Source organism: Eriocheir sinensis, chromosome 2 (genome assembly GCF_024679095.1).
Source record: "Eriocheir sinensis breed Jianghai 21 chromosome 2, ASM2467909v1, whole genome shotgun sequence".
In the NCBI taxonomy this organism is placed as follows: Eukaryota; Metazoa; Arthropoda; class Malacostraca; order Decapoda; family Varunidae; genus Eriocheir; species Eriocheir sinensis.
In genome coordinates, this window is record NC_066510.1 from 18,979,661 (window position 1) to 18,994,670 (window position 15,010).

A 15,010-nucleotide genomic window follows, 5' to 3' on the forward strand; every position below is an offset into this window, starting at 1 on the left:
GTAATAACGTTAAGTTCTTTCGAATACTGGTGTCCTTGTCCGTTTTTATCGCCCGGTTAATGGTAGCAGTAATGGTAGTTCTTTCCTCTATCCTACATAATTTCCATGCACTTTTTTTCCATGCTACATGTTTTTTTCCTTTCCTGCCAGCCTTGGCTGGAGGGATGGGGGGGTGGGGAGGAGCCTTCGCCTTTGCTGTCCTTCATCTTCCACCTTTGATTAGATAGTTAGTGAAGCTTTTCACAAAGAGCCTCGTAAGGACCATCTGGTTTGCTGCTGTTTGTTCTCCCTTTGTGTTCCTTTGTGTTCCTCCTCCTCCTCCTCGTCCTCCTCCTCCTCCTCCTCCTAGACCTTCTCATTCTCCTCGTAATGGGAGCATCGCAATAAAATAGTTTTCTCCATTACTACAATATCTCTCTCGCTCGCTTGATTGCGCTATCCATTTTTTTCCTCTTCGCTCAGGTGTTAATGAGCGGGGGGAGGGGGGTGGAGGGGGAGGAGAGGAAAGGTGGCGGGGGGCGGGGGAAGGTGTGTTGCTCAGGTGTCTTGAAGTAATGCGTTTTAGTGGTGTGTGTCGGGGTGGGGGGTGATGTGTGTGTGTGTGTGTGTGTTGGTGTGTGTGTGTGTGGGGGGGGGGGTGATGTGTGTGTGTGTGGGGGGGGGGGGGAGGTTCTAGTCGTCGCCGCAGATGTTCTCACCGTCGCTATTGTCGATTTTGTCTTCCTCCTCCACCTCGTTCTTCCCATCGTTATCATCCTCATCTTCATTTTCACCATTATCATCACCCTCATCACTTTCCTTCTTTTTTCTTCAGCATGATCTTCTTCATCTGCTTTATCTTCTTATTCTCTTTTTCCTTTTCCTTGTTCATCTTTTCCTTCTTCTTCTTCTCCTTTTATTTTTTTCCTCGCCAGCCCGTTCTTCTTCCTGGTTCTCTCCCCGCTGTTCTTCCGCCCCCCGCTCCGCCTCTCAAGACTTCAAGCCGCTCCTCATCTGAAAGTGTAATTGAAAGGAAAATCGATCTGACTAAAGCCGTATCACGAACACAAAGCCCGATTACTGTGGGAGACTCCACCTGGGAGGGACACGACGAGGACGAGGACGGGGACGAGGAGAAGAAGGGGGAGGAAGAGGAGGAAGAGAGCTAAAAAAAAAAAAAACTGAAAAAGAAACTAGAAATTATGATGATATGGTATGATGATGAAGACGTGTAGGATGATGACTAGGAGGAATAAGTACTATAGGATGAAAAGGATATGAGAGAAATAATGTGTGTGTGTGTGTGTGTGGACAAGGGCAAGGGAAAAAGGTCTTGGGCTGGGAATCGTTTCAGGAAGACCAACGGGGCGAACCAGGCGTGTTTGTAGTACCTTTTGTTTGAATTACTTGTTTGTGTGTGTGTGTGTGTGTGTGTGTGTGTGTGTGTGTGTGTGTGTGTGTGTGTGTGTGTGTGTGTGTCTGTCTGTCTGCCTGTCGTGGTTCGGTCTGTGTCTGTGTGTGTCAGTCAGTGTGGAGGCAGCAACATCTCCTCAGATTACTTCCTATATTCGTTGTTTTACCATCTTTGCCTTATGTTCCTCTCTTTCTTCCTTCCTTTCTTGCCCTCTTCCTTTGTTCCTTCCTTGCTTTCTTCCTACCCTCCTTTTCTTTTTTATTTTATTTTTTCTTCCTCTTTTTCTATCTTTCTTTTCATTTCTTCCCTTCTATCTCAGGCGTTTTGAGAGAGAGTCGAGAAGGAAGAAGGGCGAGGCGGGCGAGGCGGGAGGAAGGGACGGCCGGGAATGTGTATCGGGGCGGGAAGGAAGGGAGGGACGGAGGACCAACAACACCGCCTAAGCCGATTACTAAGTTATCGGCTTTCGGCTGTGATATACACCGCCGAAGGTTTATGTACACACAGCGGGCTTAATGGGAGACATAACCTGTGTACACAACAATAAAACACACACACACACACACACACACACACACACACACACACACACACACACACACAGCAACGTAGAAAAATAATGAGACTCCAAATTATGTCTGCATTTTACCTTGAGAGAGAGAGAGAGAGAGAGAGAGAGAGAGAGAGAGAGAGAGAGAGAGAGAGAGAGAGAGAGAGAGAGAGAGAGAAGAGGAACATATTATCGCCTTGGGGCACTTCAGGTCAACACACAACCCTCCTCTTGACGCCCTGTTGCAAACCCACGAAACAGGGCGACGGGGGGCAAGGGGAAAAGGTCTTGGGCTGGGAACCGTTTCAGGAAGACCAACGGGGCGAACCAGGCGTGTTTGTAGTACCTTTTGTTTGAATTACTTGTTTGTTTGTTAGTTTGTTTGTTTTTTGTTCTTGGTGCAATGGTGTTTGTGGCTTGAGTTTTTGTTTTTAATGTTGATGTTGTCATTGTTTTGTTCTTCTGTGCTGCCTCTCTTCCTCTTGTTCGTTCTCGTCTTCTCTCTCCTGCTTTCGTTATTTTTTATTACTTCCTTTACTCGTTGTTTTGCCGTCTTTGCCATATGTTCCTCTCTTCCTTTATTCCTTCCCTGCTTTCTTCCTTCCCTCCTTTTCTTTTTTCTTTTCTTTTTTTCTTCATTTTTCTATCTTTCTTTTAATTCCTTCCCTTCTTTCTCAAATATTTCCTTCCTTCCTTCCTTCCTTCCTTCTTTCCTTTATTTGTCTCATTCTATCTTTATTTTCAGTTTTCATCTTCTTACCAATATTCCTTCATTCTTATTTGCATCCTCCTTTCTTGTATTCTTTCTTCTCGTTTTACTTTCCTCTTTTTTCTGTTCTCTTCTCGTCGTCGTCCTCCTCCTACTCCTTCTCGTCGTCGTTGTCCTCCTCCTCCTCCTCCTCCTCCTCCTCCTCTTCCTCCTCCTCCTCCTCTTTCCCTCTCTAGCCTCTCCCTCCCTCCTTTTTCTCGCCAGAAGCATGATACAAAATCGTGCCTTTCCTTCACCTCCGTAGATTTTCTCTCCCTTTTCTCCATTCCTCTAAATAGGTCACAGATTCCACTCTTTCCTCCCTCTGAGCCTCCCCTCCCCTCCACGCCCCTAGTGACGACCAGCGTAAGGGCCAGAGTCATCCATGAAGCCCCTTGTCGCCGACCCTTAGCGCTGAGTTCCCGCAAGGCCGCTCCTCGGGTACAGCTTCCGCCCGCCGCCACAGGGACCTCAACCGCCCGGGAAGGGTTGCGATTCTTCCTGCTGCGTATATCTTGAGTGTGTGTGTGTGTGTGTGTGTGTGTGTGTGTGTGTGTGTGTGTGTGTGTGTGTGTGTGTGTGTGTGTGTGTGTGTGTGTGTGTGTGTGTGTGTGTGTGTGTGTGTGTGTGTTTATCGATTAAGGACTCATTCCACCTGATGCGTAATGTACTACTGGATATATTGTTTTCTGCTCCTCGCGTTAGTCTATTATTAGAAAATTTGAACTCGCAGCCAACCGGAAGGAGTAATGGGCTGGTGTCCGACAGATGCTGTCGCCAAGGATTATACTTTACGGCGCCTCTAAATAGCTTTCCATGAAGGGAATTTTATTGTAAAATATTTTAGTAAGAAAACGCGCCTCGTCTCCAGCGGCCCAGAATATAGATGTGTCTGTGTGCATGCATATTCCCGGGTCATGGATCGGCGGGACGTAAGGCCTCCAATATCCCTGAATTGATATCCATTGCTCAGGATTTTTATTCAGGGATCTGTAGCGAGATGCGGCGCTGAACGCCCTCCCCGCCCAGGCTGTCGGCGCCAGGCTGCAGGCACGGCTGCACCGCCTTGGCTTGGCAGGCCGTGGCGCCGACGTGCTTCAGGAATGTTCTAAAGAGACAGAATAATTAGACATTCTTCTTCCGCCTTTTCGTCCTTGATGCCCAGCAGCACGGCAGGGGCAGCGACGGACCGAGCTCACCTGACTGCCACTGATTAGCGGCGGAGAGACCCGCTGGACAACAAAATGGCTGCCTGAGTACCGGTGTGTGTGTGTGTGTGTGTGTGTGTGTGTGTGTGTGTGTGTGTGTGTCTGCGCACGCGCGCGTGTGTGTGTGTGTATGTGTGTGGGTGGGAGGAGGTGTGTTGGTGTGTACGTATTTGTATGTATGTGCGTAAGGGTGTGTGTGAGTGCGCGCGTACACACGAGAGGCTGCGTGTTTACAAGCATGCGTGTCCATAAAGTCCCTTTGTTTATGGGGGAGAGGAAAGGATAAATATTTATTAGCTTTCGCGGCGACGAGATGCCGGGCTCCTAGGGGCGGCGGTGGCGGGCTGACGTGTACTGCGGCGGCGGGGGCGGCGGTGGCGGGCTGACGTGTACTGCGGCGGCGGGGGCGGCGGTGGCGGGCTGACGTGTACTGCGGCGGCGGGGGCGGCACGGCGGCGGGAGGGGATTAGCGAAGTAGTGGTTAAGGGTGAGTAGCGGGCGGCGGCGACGGGCACGAGGCGCTGAGTGCAGGTATGCATGCAGGGCGCCAAGGGAGGGGGGGGAGGTACGCCAGCCTGCCCGCGTCACGTATCGACTTTCTCTCTCTCTCTCTCTCTCTCTCTCTCTCTCTCTCTCTCTCTCTCTCTCTCTCTCTCTCTCTCTCTCTCTCTCTCTCTCTCTCTCTCTCTCTCTCTGTGTCTCTCTCTGTCTCTCTCTCTCTCTCTCTCTCTCTCTCTCTCTCTCTCTCTCTCTCTCTCTCTCTCTCTCTCTCTCTCTCTCTCTCTCCCACATTGTTCAAACATTTTCACTCAAGCATTTTCACTTCTTGTTCGGTTCACTGCTTTTCACGGTCCCAGATCGCATTGATTCTAGATGACATTAATGGCGTTAGTTCGACATTATATTTATCCCGCGAGACCCAAGGAAAAGGTATATAATCTAAAGCACTTCCCGTCCTCGCCTTCAGATCCTTTTATGAAGTATTGGAACATAAAACGTATTCTGGCTCCAAACATCGCGGGAAAACCTCAGCCTTATTAAATTTCGTATTGGGATCAAACGCCATATCATACTAAAGACACTGTAAGATATGGTCCGTGAACTTGATTTGCCACGCTCATCTACGTACTTGCTCCAGCAGTCAGCCGCCTTCAGTGTAGCTCAGGACCGTATGCTCAGACGCTTTCGACTCTCCCAAAACCTACTTCCAAATGCCATAAAGGAGAGTAGTCAGGTTCTCATTAGTGCTCTTTTCACGTTCATAATACAAAAGTCTTATTAAACGATCACTAGCTCATAAAACTACCATGGAAATAAGAACAGCCACTACGGAAACCAGAAAATTGATTCACACAAATTTACTTCTACAATGATAATCTAACCTAACCTAATCAAGCCTAACCTGACCTATTCAAGAGTAGGCGCCAAACACCCGTATAGAAAGGGGAAATACGCGTCCCCAGGAGCCTTAAACCTTGAGGACGGTCTTAGAAGGGCAAATCCTCACGAAGACTCATTTACCAACGTCATGTTTCGGTATATTGCTGTTGAGTGCCAGATATAAACGCCACACGCCAACTTAGTAACCATTTTTTACCTTTTTTTTGTAGTTCGTTGGCTAAGATGATTGTACTGCAGTTATAAAGGTTGTTCGTATTATGTTGAAGCCGAAACCGTATTATGCAAGTCAACAAGGAAAATGCAATCAGACAGGTGTTTTGTATCCTGGAATTTCAGATCGATCTTTTCAACTTTATGAATATATTGTTTGAAAGTAAGTTACGCTTTTTTTCTACTAGGCCAATCTAAGGCAACGCAGGGTATTTGTATTCCTCTCTAGTCGTTTAAGATAGCCATTAATACACGTAGTCACATCATTCATTACTGAGCCAACGCTGTCAAGGGGGGACTAAAGTGACAAGAACCTCGTATAAACGGGGCATAAGGATGGTACTAGAGAAGGACTAAGCAGATTCTGAAAGGCTGAGGCTCTTCCATAATATCGTATCCTCTTCTTCCGCACTCTATTCTTGATATGAAAATGGCATGAAACCTAAAGTCCTGGTAATTGATTGGGGTACATCTCGGTCTATATATACTGTTTGTTCTGCTACTGCTGATATTGTTTTTGCTAATGCTGCTGATAATGATGTTGCTGATTCTACTGCTTATATTGTCGTTGTTATTGCTGTTATTATGTTGTTGTTGCTGTTCTTTGCTTCAGTAGTCATTGATTCTGCTTCTTCTGCTGTTGTTGCTGCTGCTGGTTCTATTGTTTTTGTTGTTGCTGGTTCTATAGTTTTTGTCGTCACTGCTTCTTCTATTGTTGCAGCTGCGGGTACTACTGTTCTTGTTGTTGCTTTTGCTGCTGCTGTTGTTGTTGCTGCCGCCCCGGAAGAGCCGAGAGTCACGTCCTGTCTTTGTGTGTCGCTTTGTCCTCCGTCGGCGTGTAGTACTGTCCTGCCGGGGATCAATAGGAACGTCTTGATATGGTGGCCGTGCATCTCTCTCTCTCTCTCTCTCTCTCTCTCTCTCTCTCTCTCTCTCTCTCTCTCTCTCTCTCTCTCTCTCTCTCTCTCTCTCTCTCTCTCTCTCTCTCTCTCTCTCTCTCTCTCTCTCTCTCTCTCTCTCTCTCTCTCTCCCCCTTCCCCCCTGCCCCCCTTTTACCCAGTAGTTCTGCAGCCGCGCACAACCACCGCCACTCCGGGAAACTTCCACCGCCACACACACACACACACACACACACACACACACACACACACACACACACACACACCTACAGAAAAAAATCAATCCGTAGTGAAAATATATCAATAAAACAACAAAAAGACAAAACAGGAAGCCCCCGCCTCCCTAACCATGATCATATTTTACTCCCTCGTCATCTGTAGAGCGAGTAACAAATGGGATCGCGTTGGAGTCTGGCTAAACTGCCCCAACAGACGGCACAACACTGGGAATTATTGGTGCCACCGTCTCCGCCACCCTGACAGCCGGGTCGATGGCTGGAAGGGGTGGGGCGTGAGCGGGGCGCCTCCTCTCATTGGCCACAGCCCCAGCAAGCCAGCCGGCAGTGCACGCCTACCTGGGAACCGAGAACTCCATTGGTCAGTTTCTGCATGACATCATGGAAGGAGGTTCCGCCCCCCTGCGCGCCGTTCTGCTGCGTGAGGGGGCGTCGGGGAGGGGAGAGCCGGCAATTTATCCAGCTGTTCCCCTCCTCTGCCGCGCCCTCTGTGGTCTAATTAAGCAGAGGAGCGGGTGCAGTCGGACCACTACTCACACCAACATGGCAGCAATTTCTTGTGACGACATATTACGTTCCGGACCTTACTAACGCCGTCGGGAGGGGAAGGAACGAGGCGGGGGTCGGGGTCGGTGGGTCGGGGAGAGGAAGAGAGAGAGCCGGGTCGTGACGTACTCTCCTCATTTTTTCGCCGTTATGGAGTTGTATATTCTCTTGCAGGTTGTGCTTTTTCCTCCAATGGGCAACGAGGGAATGGGGGGTTCGGGGAGGAGATGAAGGGGTGGAAGGGGGAAATTACTACAAGGTGTGGGGCGTAAGAAAGGGTTGCTGTGGATTATGTCACACCATCTTTCATAATCTCTTTGGTTGTGCTTTTTGCTCCAGTGAACAACGAGGAAAGGGAGGTTCGGGGAGGAGATGAAGGGGTGAAAGGGGGAGATTACTACAAGATGTGGGGCGTAAGAAAGGGTTGGTATGGATTATGTCTTGGGAAACGTCACGCCATTTTTCATTATCTGTTTGGTTGTGCTTTTTACTCCAATGAACAACGAGGGAAGGGAGGTTCGGGGAGATGTAGGGATGGAAGGGGGAGGTTACTACAAGGTATGGGGCGTAAGAAAGGGTTAGTGTGGATTATGTCTTGGGAATCTTCACGCCATTTTTCATTATGTTTGGTTGTGCTTTTTACTTCAATGGGCAACGAGGGAAGGGAGGTTCGGGGAGTAGATGAAGGAGTGAAAGGGGAGAAAACAAGGCGTGGGGAGTAAAAAGGGGTTCAATGGATTATGTCTTAGGAGCCATCACGCCATATTTCACTATGTTCTATTTTTGTACTGGGCAAGGAGGAAAGGGTGAAAGGTGGGATGATAACATGGTGCGAGGAGTAAGATGATTAGAATGAGTTAAGTCTGGGGCACCATTACGTCACTTTTCACTATGTCCTCCCAGGCTGTAGTTCTTCCTCTATAAATTGGCACCGAGGGAAGGGGGAGAAGTGAATGAAGGGTGAAAAGGAAGAGATAACAGGATGCGTAGAAAGAGTTGATGTGAAATAAGTCTTGGGAACCGTCACTTCACTTTTCACTGTGTTCGGTTTGGTTGTGTGCTTTTCCACCAATGGGCAACGAGGGGAGGGAGGTTGTAACAAATGAAGGGGGGAAGAGGGTAGACAAAAGGGTGTAGGGAGTAAAAAAAAAGGTTGGTGTGAATAATGTCTTGGGACCCGTCACGCCATTTTTCACTACGTTCTGTTCCTCCGTTCGGTTATAAGGTCAGGAAACAAGCGGGGTGAAGGGGTGAACGGGGAAGATAACAAAATGTGGGTGATAAGAAAGAGTTGGTGTGGATTATGTCTTTACCGCCACGCCATTTTTCACTACGTTCTGTTACTCCATTGGGTAATAAGGCAAGGGAAGAAGCGGGGTGAAGGGGTGAACGGGGAAGATAACAAGATGTGCGGAGTAAGAAAGGGTTGGTGTGAATTATGTCTTGGGAACCGCCACGCCATTTTTCATTACGTTCTGTTGCTCCGTTGGGTAACAAGGCAAGGGAAGAAGCGGGGTGAAGGGGTGAACGGGGAAGATAACAATGTGTGCGGAGTAAGAAAGGGTTGGTGTGAATTATGTCCGCCACGCCATTTTTCATTACGTTCTGTTGCTCCGTTGGGTAATAAGGTAAGGGAAGTAGCGGTGTGCCGATTTATGGAGGAAGAACTACAGCCAGGGAGTAGATAGTGAAAAGTGACGTAGTGGTACCCTAGACTTGACTCAATTTAACTATCTTACTCCTCACACCATGTTATTTCTTTACCTTCCACCCCTTCACCCCTTTCCTCATTGCCACTTTACTTTTCTTTATGTTCTGTTTCTCCATTAGATATAGAGGTAAGGGAGGAAACGGGGTGAAGGGGTGAACGGGTTAGATTAGTTTGCATATTAAGTCTTGGAAACGGCAAAGGGAAAGGAAAAAGGTACTGAAGAAAAAGGAGGGGGGGGGGAGGAGACTGATACTAAAACACAGATAGACAGACAGACAACCAGAGACAAACAAACAAAAAATCATAAAACTGGAAAGGAAAAAGGAACGACATAGGGGAGAGGGAGGAAGGAGGGACAGATTGACCTTCTAAAATACAGACGGACGAAGACAGACAGACAGGCAGGCAGACAACCAAACAGAGACAAACAAACCAAAAAAAAAACATAAATCATCACAAAACGGAAAAAGAAAAGGAAGGAGGTAGGGGAAAAGGATGAAGGAGGGACAGATTGACCTACTAAAACACAGACGAAGACAGACAGACAGGCAGACAACCAAACAGGGACAAACAAACCAAAAAGAAAAAAAAATCATCACAAACCGGAAAAGGAAAAGGAAGGAGGTAGTGGAGAGGGAGGAAGGAGGGAGGGAGATTGACTTACTAAAACACAGACGAAGACAAACAGACAAACAGACAACCAAACAGAGACAAACAAACCACACTCACACACACACAAAAGAAATCATAAAGACAGACAGACAGGCAGACAACCAAACAGAGACAAACAAACCACACACACAAAAAAGAAATCACAAAAAGGAAAAAAAGAAAAAGGAAGGAGGTGGAGAAAAAGGAAGGGGGAGAGAGGGAGGGAGGGAAGGAAGAGATCTTAGGCCGAGGAGCCGCGGGATGCCTTCTTATGTAACCATCACCCGGAACGCCTCCGCTTCCGCCTTCCCCTCACCCCCTCCCCCGCCCCCCCCCTCCCGCCGCGGCACAGGACTCCCCCCCCTCCCCCCGTCCCCCACCACCACCATTCCCGCCGCTGCCATCTTGCGACTCCCTCACCTTCCTTTTGCCCCCTATCCTCCCTCCCTCCCTCCTTCCCTTCCTCCTCTCCTCTTGCCATCTCTTCTCGGCTCGCCATTTTCTCTGTCTCTGTGTGTCTGTCTGTCTGTCTGAGTCTCTCTCTCTCTCTCTCTCTCTCTCTCTCTCTCTCTCTCTCTCTCTCTCTCTCTCTCTCTCTCTCTCTCTCTCTCTCTCTCTCTCTCTCTCTCTCTCTCTCGGCCAATTAGCGCTACGCAGTGTCGACGCCGTAGGTGCTGTGGTGGTGGTGATGGTGATGGTGATGGTAATGGTAATGGTGCTGGTGGTGGGGGTGGTGGGGGTGGACGTGGTGGTGGTGGAAATAATTAATATATTTTGAAGTCTTGTAGTACAATTCTGCATTCGTTTTTTTATATAATTGTAGTGGTATTATTATTATTGTTATTATTATTATTTATATTGTATTGTTGTTGTTCATATTAGTAGCAGTAGCAGTAATAGTAATAGTAATAGTAGTAGTAGTAGTAGCAGCAGCAGTAGTAGTAGGAAGAAGAAGAAGAACAATAATAAAACTAGTAGTAATACAGATATATATAGTAGCATAATCAGTAATTGTTGTTGTTGCAGTATTAACAAAAACAGTAGATATTGATGAGTACTGAGTATAGTGGCAGTACCATTATCATCATCAGCAGCAGTAGTGGCAGCGGCAGGAACAGCAGTGGTGATTGTAGCGATAGTAAGGGCGGCCATACTCATGTTACAGTGTTGCATCGTTGGCTTACTTGTGGTGGGATGTGGTTATGGTGATGGTAGACATGATATCGTGATCGTTGTGGTGGTGGTGGAGGAGGTGGCGGTGGCGGCGGCGGTAATAGTTGTTGTGTAGGCGCTTCCCTCCCACCCCTTGCCTCCTCCCGCCTGGCCCTGTACCTCGCCCGAGCCCACCTCAACGGCACCGCTCAATAACACAAGCTGGCCCTCCCCTCGCCCCTCTTTCCCCCTTCCTTGGTGACCTTGTGTGACCTAAGCCGCGCGCAGACTGCAGTCTTGACCTCGTACTGATCTGGGCCGGCTCCTTGTCTCTGGGGAAAACAAACAACGTGGAAAATGAATGAAAATAGAATATAGGTGACATGTTGATTGAAACTGTAATTAGAAAATCTGTAAGTTGAGGTAAAGTAGATAATCCTTTGTTGCGTCTTGTTACCCGGAGCGGTGGAGAACCTTGCGTTTCCTTCTAGGTATTGACAGGTTTGTACCAGGAAAGGTACACTAACAAAAAGCTCAGCTGTAGACTACTCGTTCGTACTCATGGATTAACAGAAACCTGGAAATGCTCATCTGGCAACCCGTGCGTCACGCGTGTGATGTGTGTTCCCAGTCACCGGCGGGTGCCCCGGGCTGCGGCGACGGTATAGCTCTACTCGGTGGCGGGAGTCATGATGATGATGAGGAGGAGGATTATGATAATGATGATGATTTGTTTGTCTTATTATTATCTTTTTCCTTTCTTACCGCTTTTCGTAATACTTTGTCTCTCAATATATTCATACAAAAGAGCTATATATGTAATGGACTTGTTTTACATCATCATCACCACCATCATCAACCCTTCCCGAACTCACATCAGCTTCATCGACACCAACATTCACTCCCGTAGCTCAACATTATCTTCTACTCTCGCAGGTCAACAACGCACACGTCAAGATCCCCCGTGACCTCGACCCGCCGCGAAAGAGGGTCCTGCCGGAGTTCCAGCGCCTCGCCCACCAGCTCCGCTCCGGCAACATCACCATCCTGGACGCGCGGACCTTCTACATCCCCAACCTGCACTACGACGGCAAGGGGCCCGACGCCTACTTCTGGGTGGGCAAGGGGACGCACCCAGACCCCAAGGGACACAAGATTCCTAACGAGATGGGCAGGTGAGGCACGTGGAGAGAGAGAGAGAGAGAGAGAGAGAGAGAGAGAGAGAGAGAGAGAAATGCGAAGGGTAGGGAAATTAAATTTGATAAAAACAGGTTCGTAAGTGCTTGGGGATCCTTATTTATCCTTTGTATAGACTTCCTTGCCCCATTTTTGTCATCCCAGTACGACAGTTTTCAGGGATATTGCTGTACATAATAATTTTAAACATTTCCGCTATTGAAAAGAGGGTAAAGGAAAACAATAAAAAGCAGTGTCTGTATTGTTTCGTGTGCTTTGGTTGGACGTTCATGGAATCCTTGCCTCTCTCAGCTTGGATGTTTTACGAGCCTACGAGGGTGAGGACATCGAACTCCAGCTGCCAGAGAACTTGACAGTGTACGACATAGACTACCTCGGCGTCTGGTGTGTCGCCTACAAACACAACTTCGGCCACGTCCAGATCCCTCATGCCGACGACCTGTGGGTGCCCCCCGCCCTGGGGCAGACGCGCATCAAGGTAAGCACAGTCTTGCCGCCGTCCTTGCTTCCTGTTTGAGCTCCCTTGCTTCCTCGCTCCTCTAGAGTGTTTCAGTGGGACTTCTTAACCTTCCACTCATCAACACTTGTTTCAACTTCCATTTTGGACAACGAGGGCTACGAGTATAAGTCATGTATATGAAGTCTGGCAAAGTTCATTGATCATTCTTTAAGAAGAAGTCTATGAATATACCGCAGAGGAACGGTTGCTCTTTGTTTTCATTTATATTTTGCATTGTTCTGTTCTTTCTCAAGCTTAGCAACAAGAACAAAGCAGTTAACATTTTAACCATATTTTCTATATGTTCTATAACTAAAAGAGATGTATCAAGCATGCTAAGCAACTACTCAAAGAGCTGCCTGTGACTCTCCTTCCTTCCTGACGCCGCTTCATAACTCATTCATATCGCCGCCAGAAGGTATTTGGGATCCCCTCCATGCGACCTTCGTCAACCCTTGATTCGAAAAGAAAACAAAAATTATACGATTTGTGGTGATACTTTTTCAGCCACACTGCATTTTTTTCTGTCATCTCTGGGAGCAGCGATATGTATGGAAGAGCTTGCACCCACACATGTTTGCTTTTTTGATTGACTGTGTATGTTTCTGTGTGTGTGTGTGTGTGTGTGTGTGTGTGTGTGTGTGTGTGTGTGTGTGTGTGTGTGTATATATATATATATATATATATATATATATATATATATATATATAAATATAGATATATATATGTATATATATATATATATATATATATATATATATATATATATATATATATATATATATATATATATATATATATCTATCTATATATATGTGTGTGTATGTGTATATGTGTGTGTGTGTGTGTGTGTGGTGTGTGTGGTGTGTGTGTGTGTGTGTGTGTGCAGGAGATTACGGTGTTTACAAAAATGTCCATATTTCTCCACACATCTCACACTTCTTGCTCTGAGAGTTGTTCTCTTTCCACGGGAGTCATCACTGAACCATGAAGGAATGCAATGATATAAGTAACTAAAACCAACAAACATTTTGCTGTAGCAGTAGAGTGTCATCCATCGAGCCTTTCTGTCCGTGTGGGGTGACTGTCGGGGGCAAGGTTGCTATCGCTCCCTTCTGCCTCACGACACTCTCCCTCCCGGCCACCTCCATCAGACGTCTATTAACTTACTAATCCTCATTCTTACTTGTCCCTCATCCAACAGGTCTCTTCAGGTTGTACATATAAGTGTAAATACCTTTTTTCCCCCACTTTAAAGTGACCCTGTTTCCGTTGAGGCGAGGTTGGTGGTGGAGTAGCTCAGTTTGTGGCTGAATATCACAGCTGCTGCTGACATGTTCTTGCCTTCCATCTCTCATTCTCTCTCCTCTTTCATTAGTGTGGTGTCCCATTAATACCTGTCTCGTGCAGTCTCGCAGGGGCTTCTTTTTCAGTCTATTTGTCAACGTGCTTTACCTTCTGACATCTTGACCTGCATGTCCATCTTGTGGTCCCACCCGTGCGATGAGGATCCAGCCACTGCCAGGCTACCTAGACAGTGTTTGTTTACGTTTTGGTAGACAGTCTAGGCCCACAGTTACAGTTTGAACTAAGTTGTGGCAGTCTTTTATCTGAGTACCTTGTTTTGATATGTTTTAGTGTTACATTCTTAATAGGCTAGACGTTAAGTACCTAGTATATGCTAGCAAGAACGGTGAACCCTGCTAGATGGTGCTCAACCCGCTCCGCGTGCTCACTAGTTACTTGGCGCTCGTTTCAGCATGTATAAAGAAACCTAAAGACATACTAACAATAAAAAGTAAGTAGTCAGTCATTTTATTCCACCACTTGGGAGAGGAACGCATGTGGGTTGAGCACCGTCCCGGGCGCCACCTCGAGTCCCTGGCATCGCTGCGGAGGAGGAGCGGAACACCGTCTTACGTGGCTTCTTTGTTCGCAGCCCCACTGGTGGTACTCGGGCGAGACGGGACAAGTAAGTTGTCACCCCACACCGTCCACTGCGCATGAGCCCACACCTGCCTTATGATTTTTATACAATTATTTGTATGGATTATTTTTATTTGCTTCGGCTAATATTTCTTTTGCTTTAAGATAGCTCTTTTTGTTGTGTTGGTCAGTGTGTGCACGCCGCATGCCTCGCCCCCAACTGGAAGCGTTGGAGCCCCTCACAACTTCGCCGTTTATGTAGGCTTAATTTTGTTTTTCTTTCCGTATGGTCGTTGCTGAACCCTCACATCCTTGGTTGTCACTGCCAGCTGGAGGACCTGCTAGAGGCCTACAGCAGCGACCAGCGGGACGCGTACCAACACGAGGGAGTGCCTCAAGCGCCCCCGAGCGAGGAAGAGATGAATACCCTTGACCCTTCCTCCCCCCGCTCTGGTGCCCCGACTGATTCTCAATCTGGTCTTGCTCCACAGGCAGGCTCTAGCACCGGGTCTGGCTCTCACTCTCCCAACACGGGTGGTGCCTCCTCCCCCCTCCCCCCTGCCTCTCATCTCGCCCTCAGTCTCCTCCTACCTTTCCTCATGCCTCTCTCCAACCTCCTCCTGTAACACCCCAGCAGCCTTTCATCCCTTCTTTTCATTTCTATCTGTCTCCTCTTCTCTCTA

General features: G+C 47.7%; 1 protein-coding gene across 1 annotated transcript in view; it reads left to right on the forward strand.

The window, feature by feature from the left end:
• The window catches only part of LOC127000829 (protein Skeletor, isoforms B/C-like), a 159,059-nt gene that overhangs the window by 130,579 nt on the left and 13,470 nt on the right, over window positions 1-15,010 (forward strand). Inside the window, exons 6-7 of the mRNA XM_050864894.1 lie at window positions 11,642-11,880; window positions 12,194-12,389. Of these exons, the coding sequence (XP_050720851.1) occupies window positions 11,642-11,880; window positions 12,194-12,389 (435 nt within the window). The remainder of the gene's footprint in view (window positions 1-11,641; window positions 11,881-12,193; window positions 12,390-15,010) is intronic.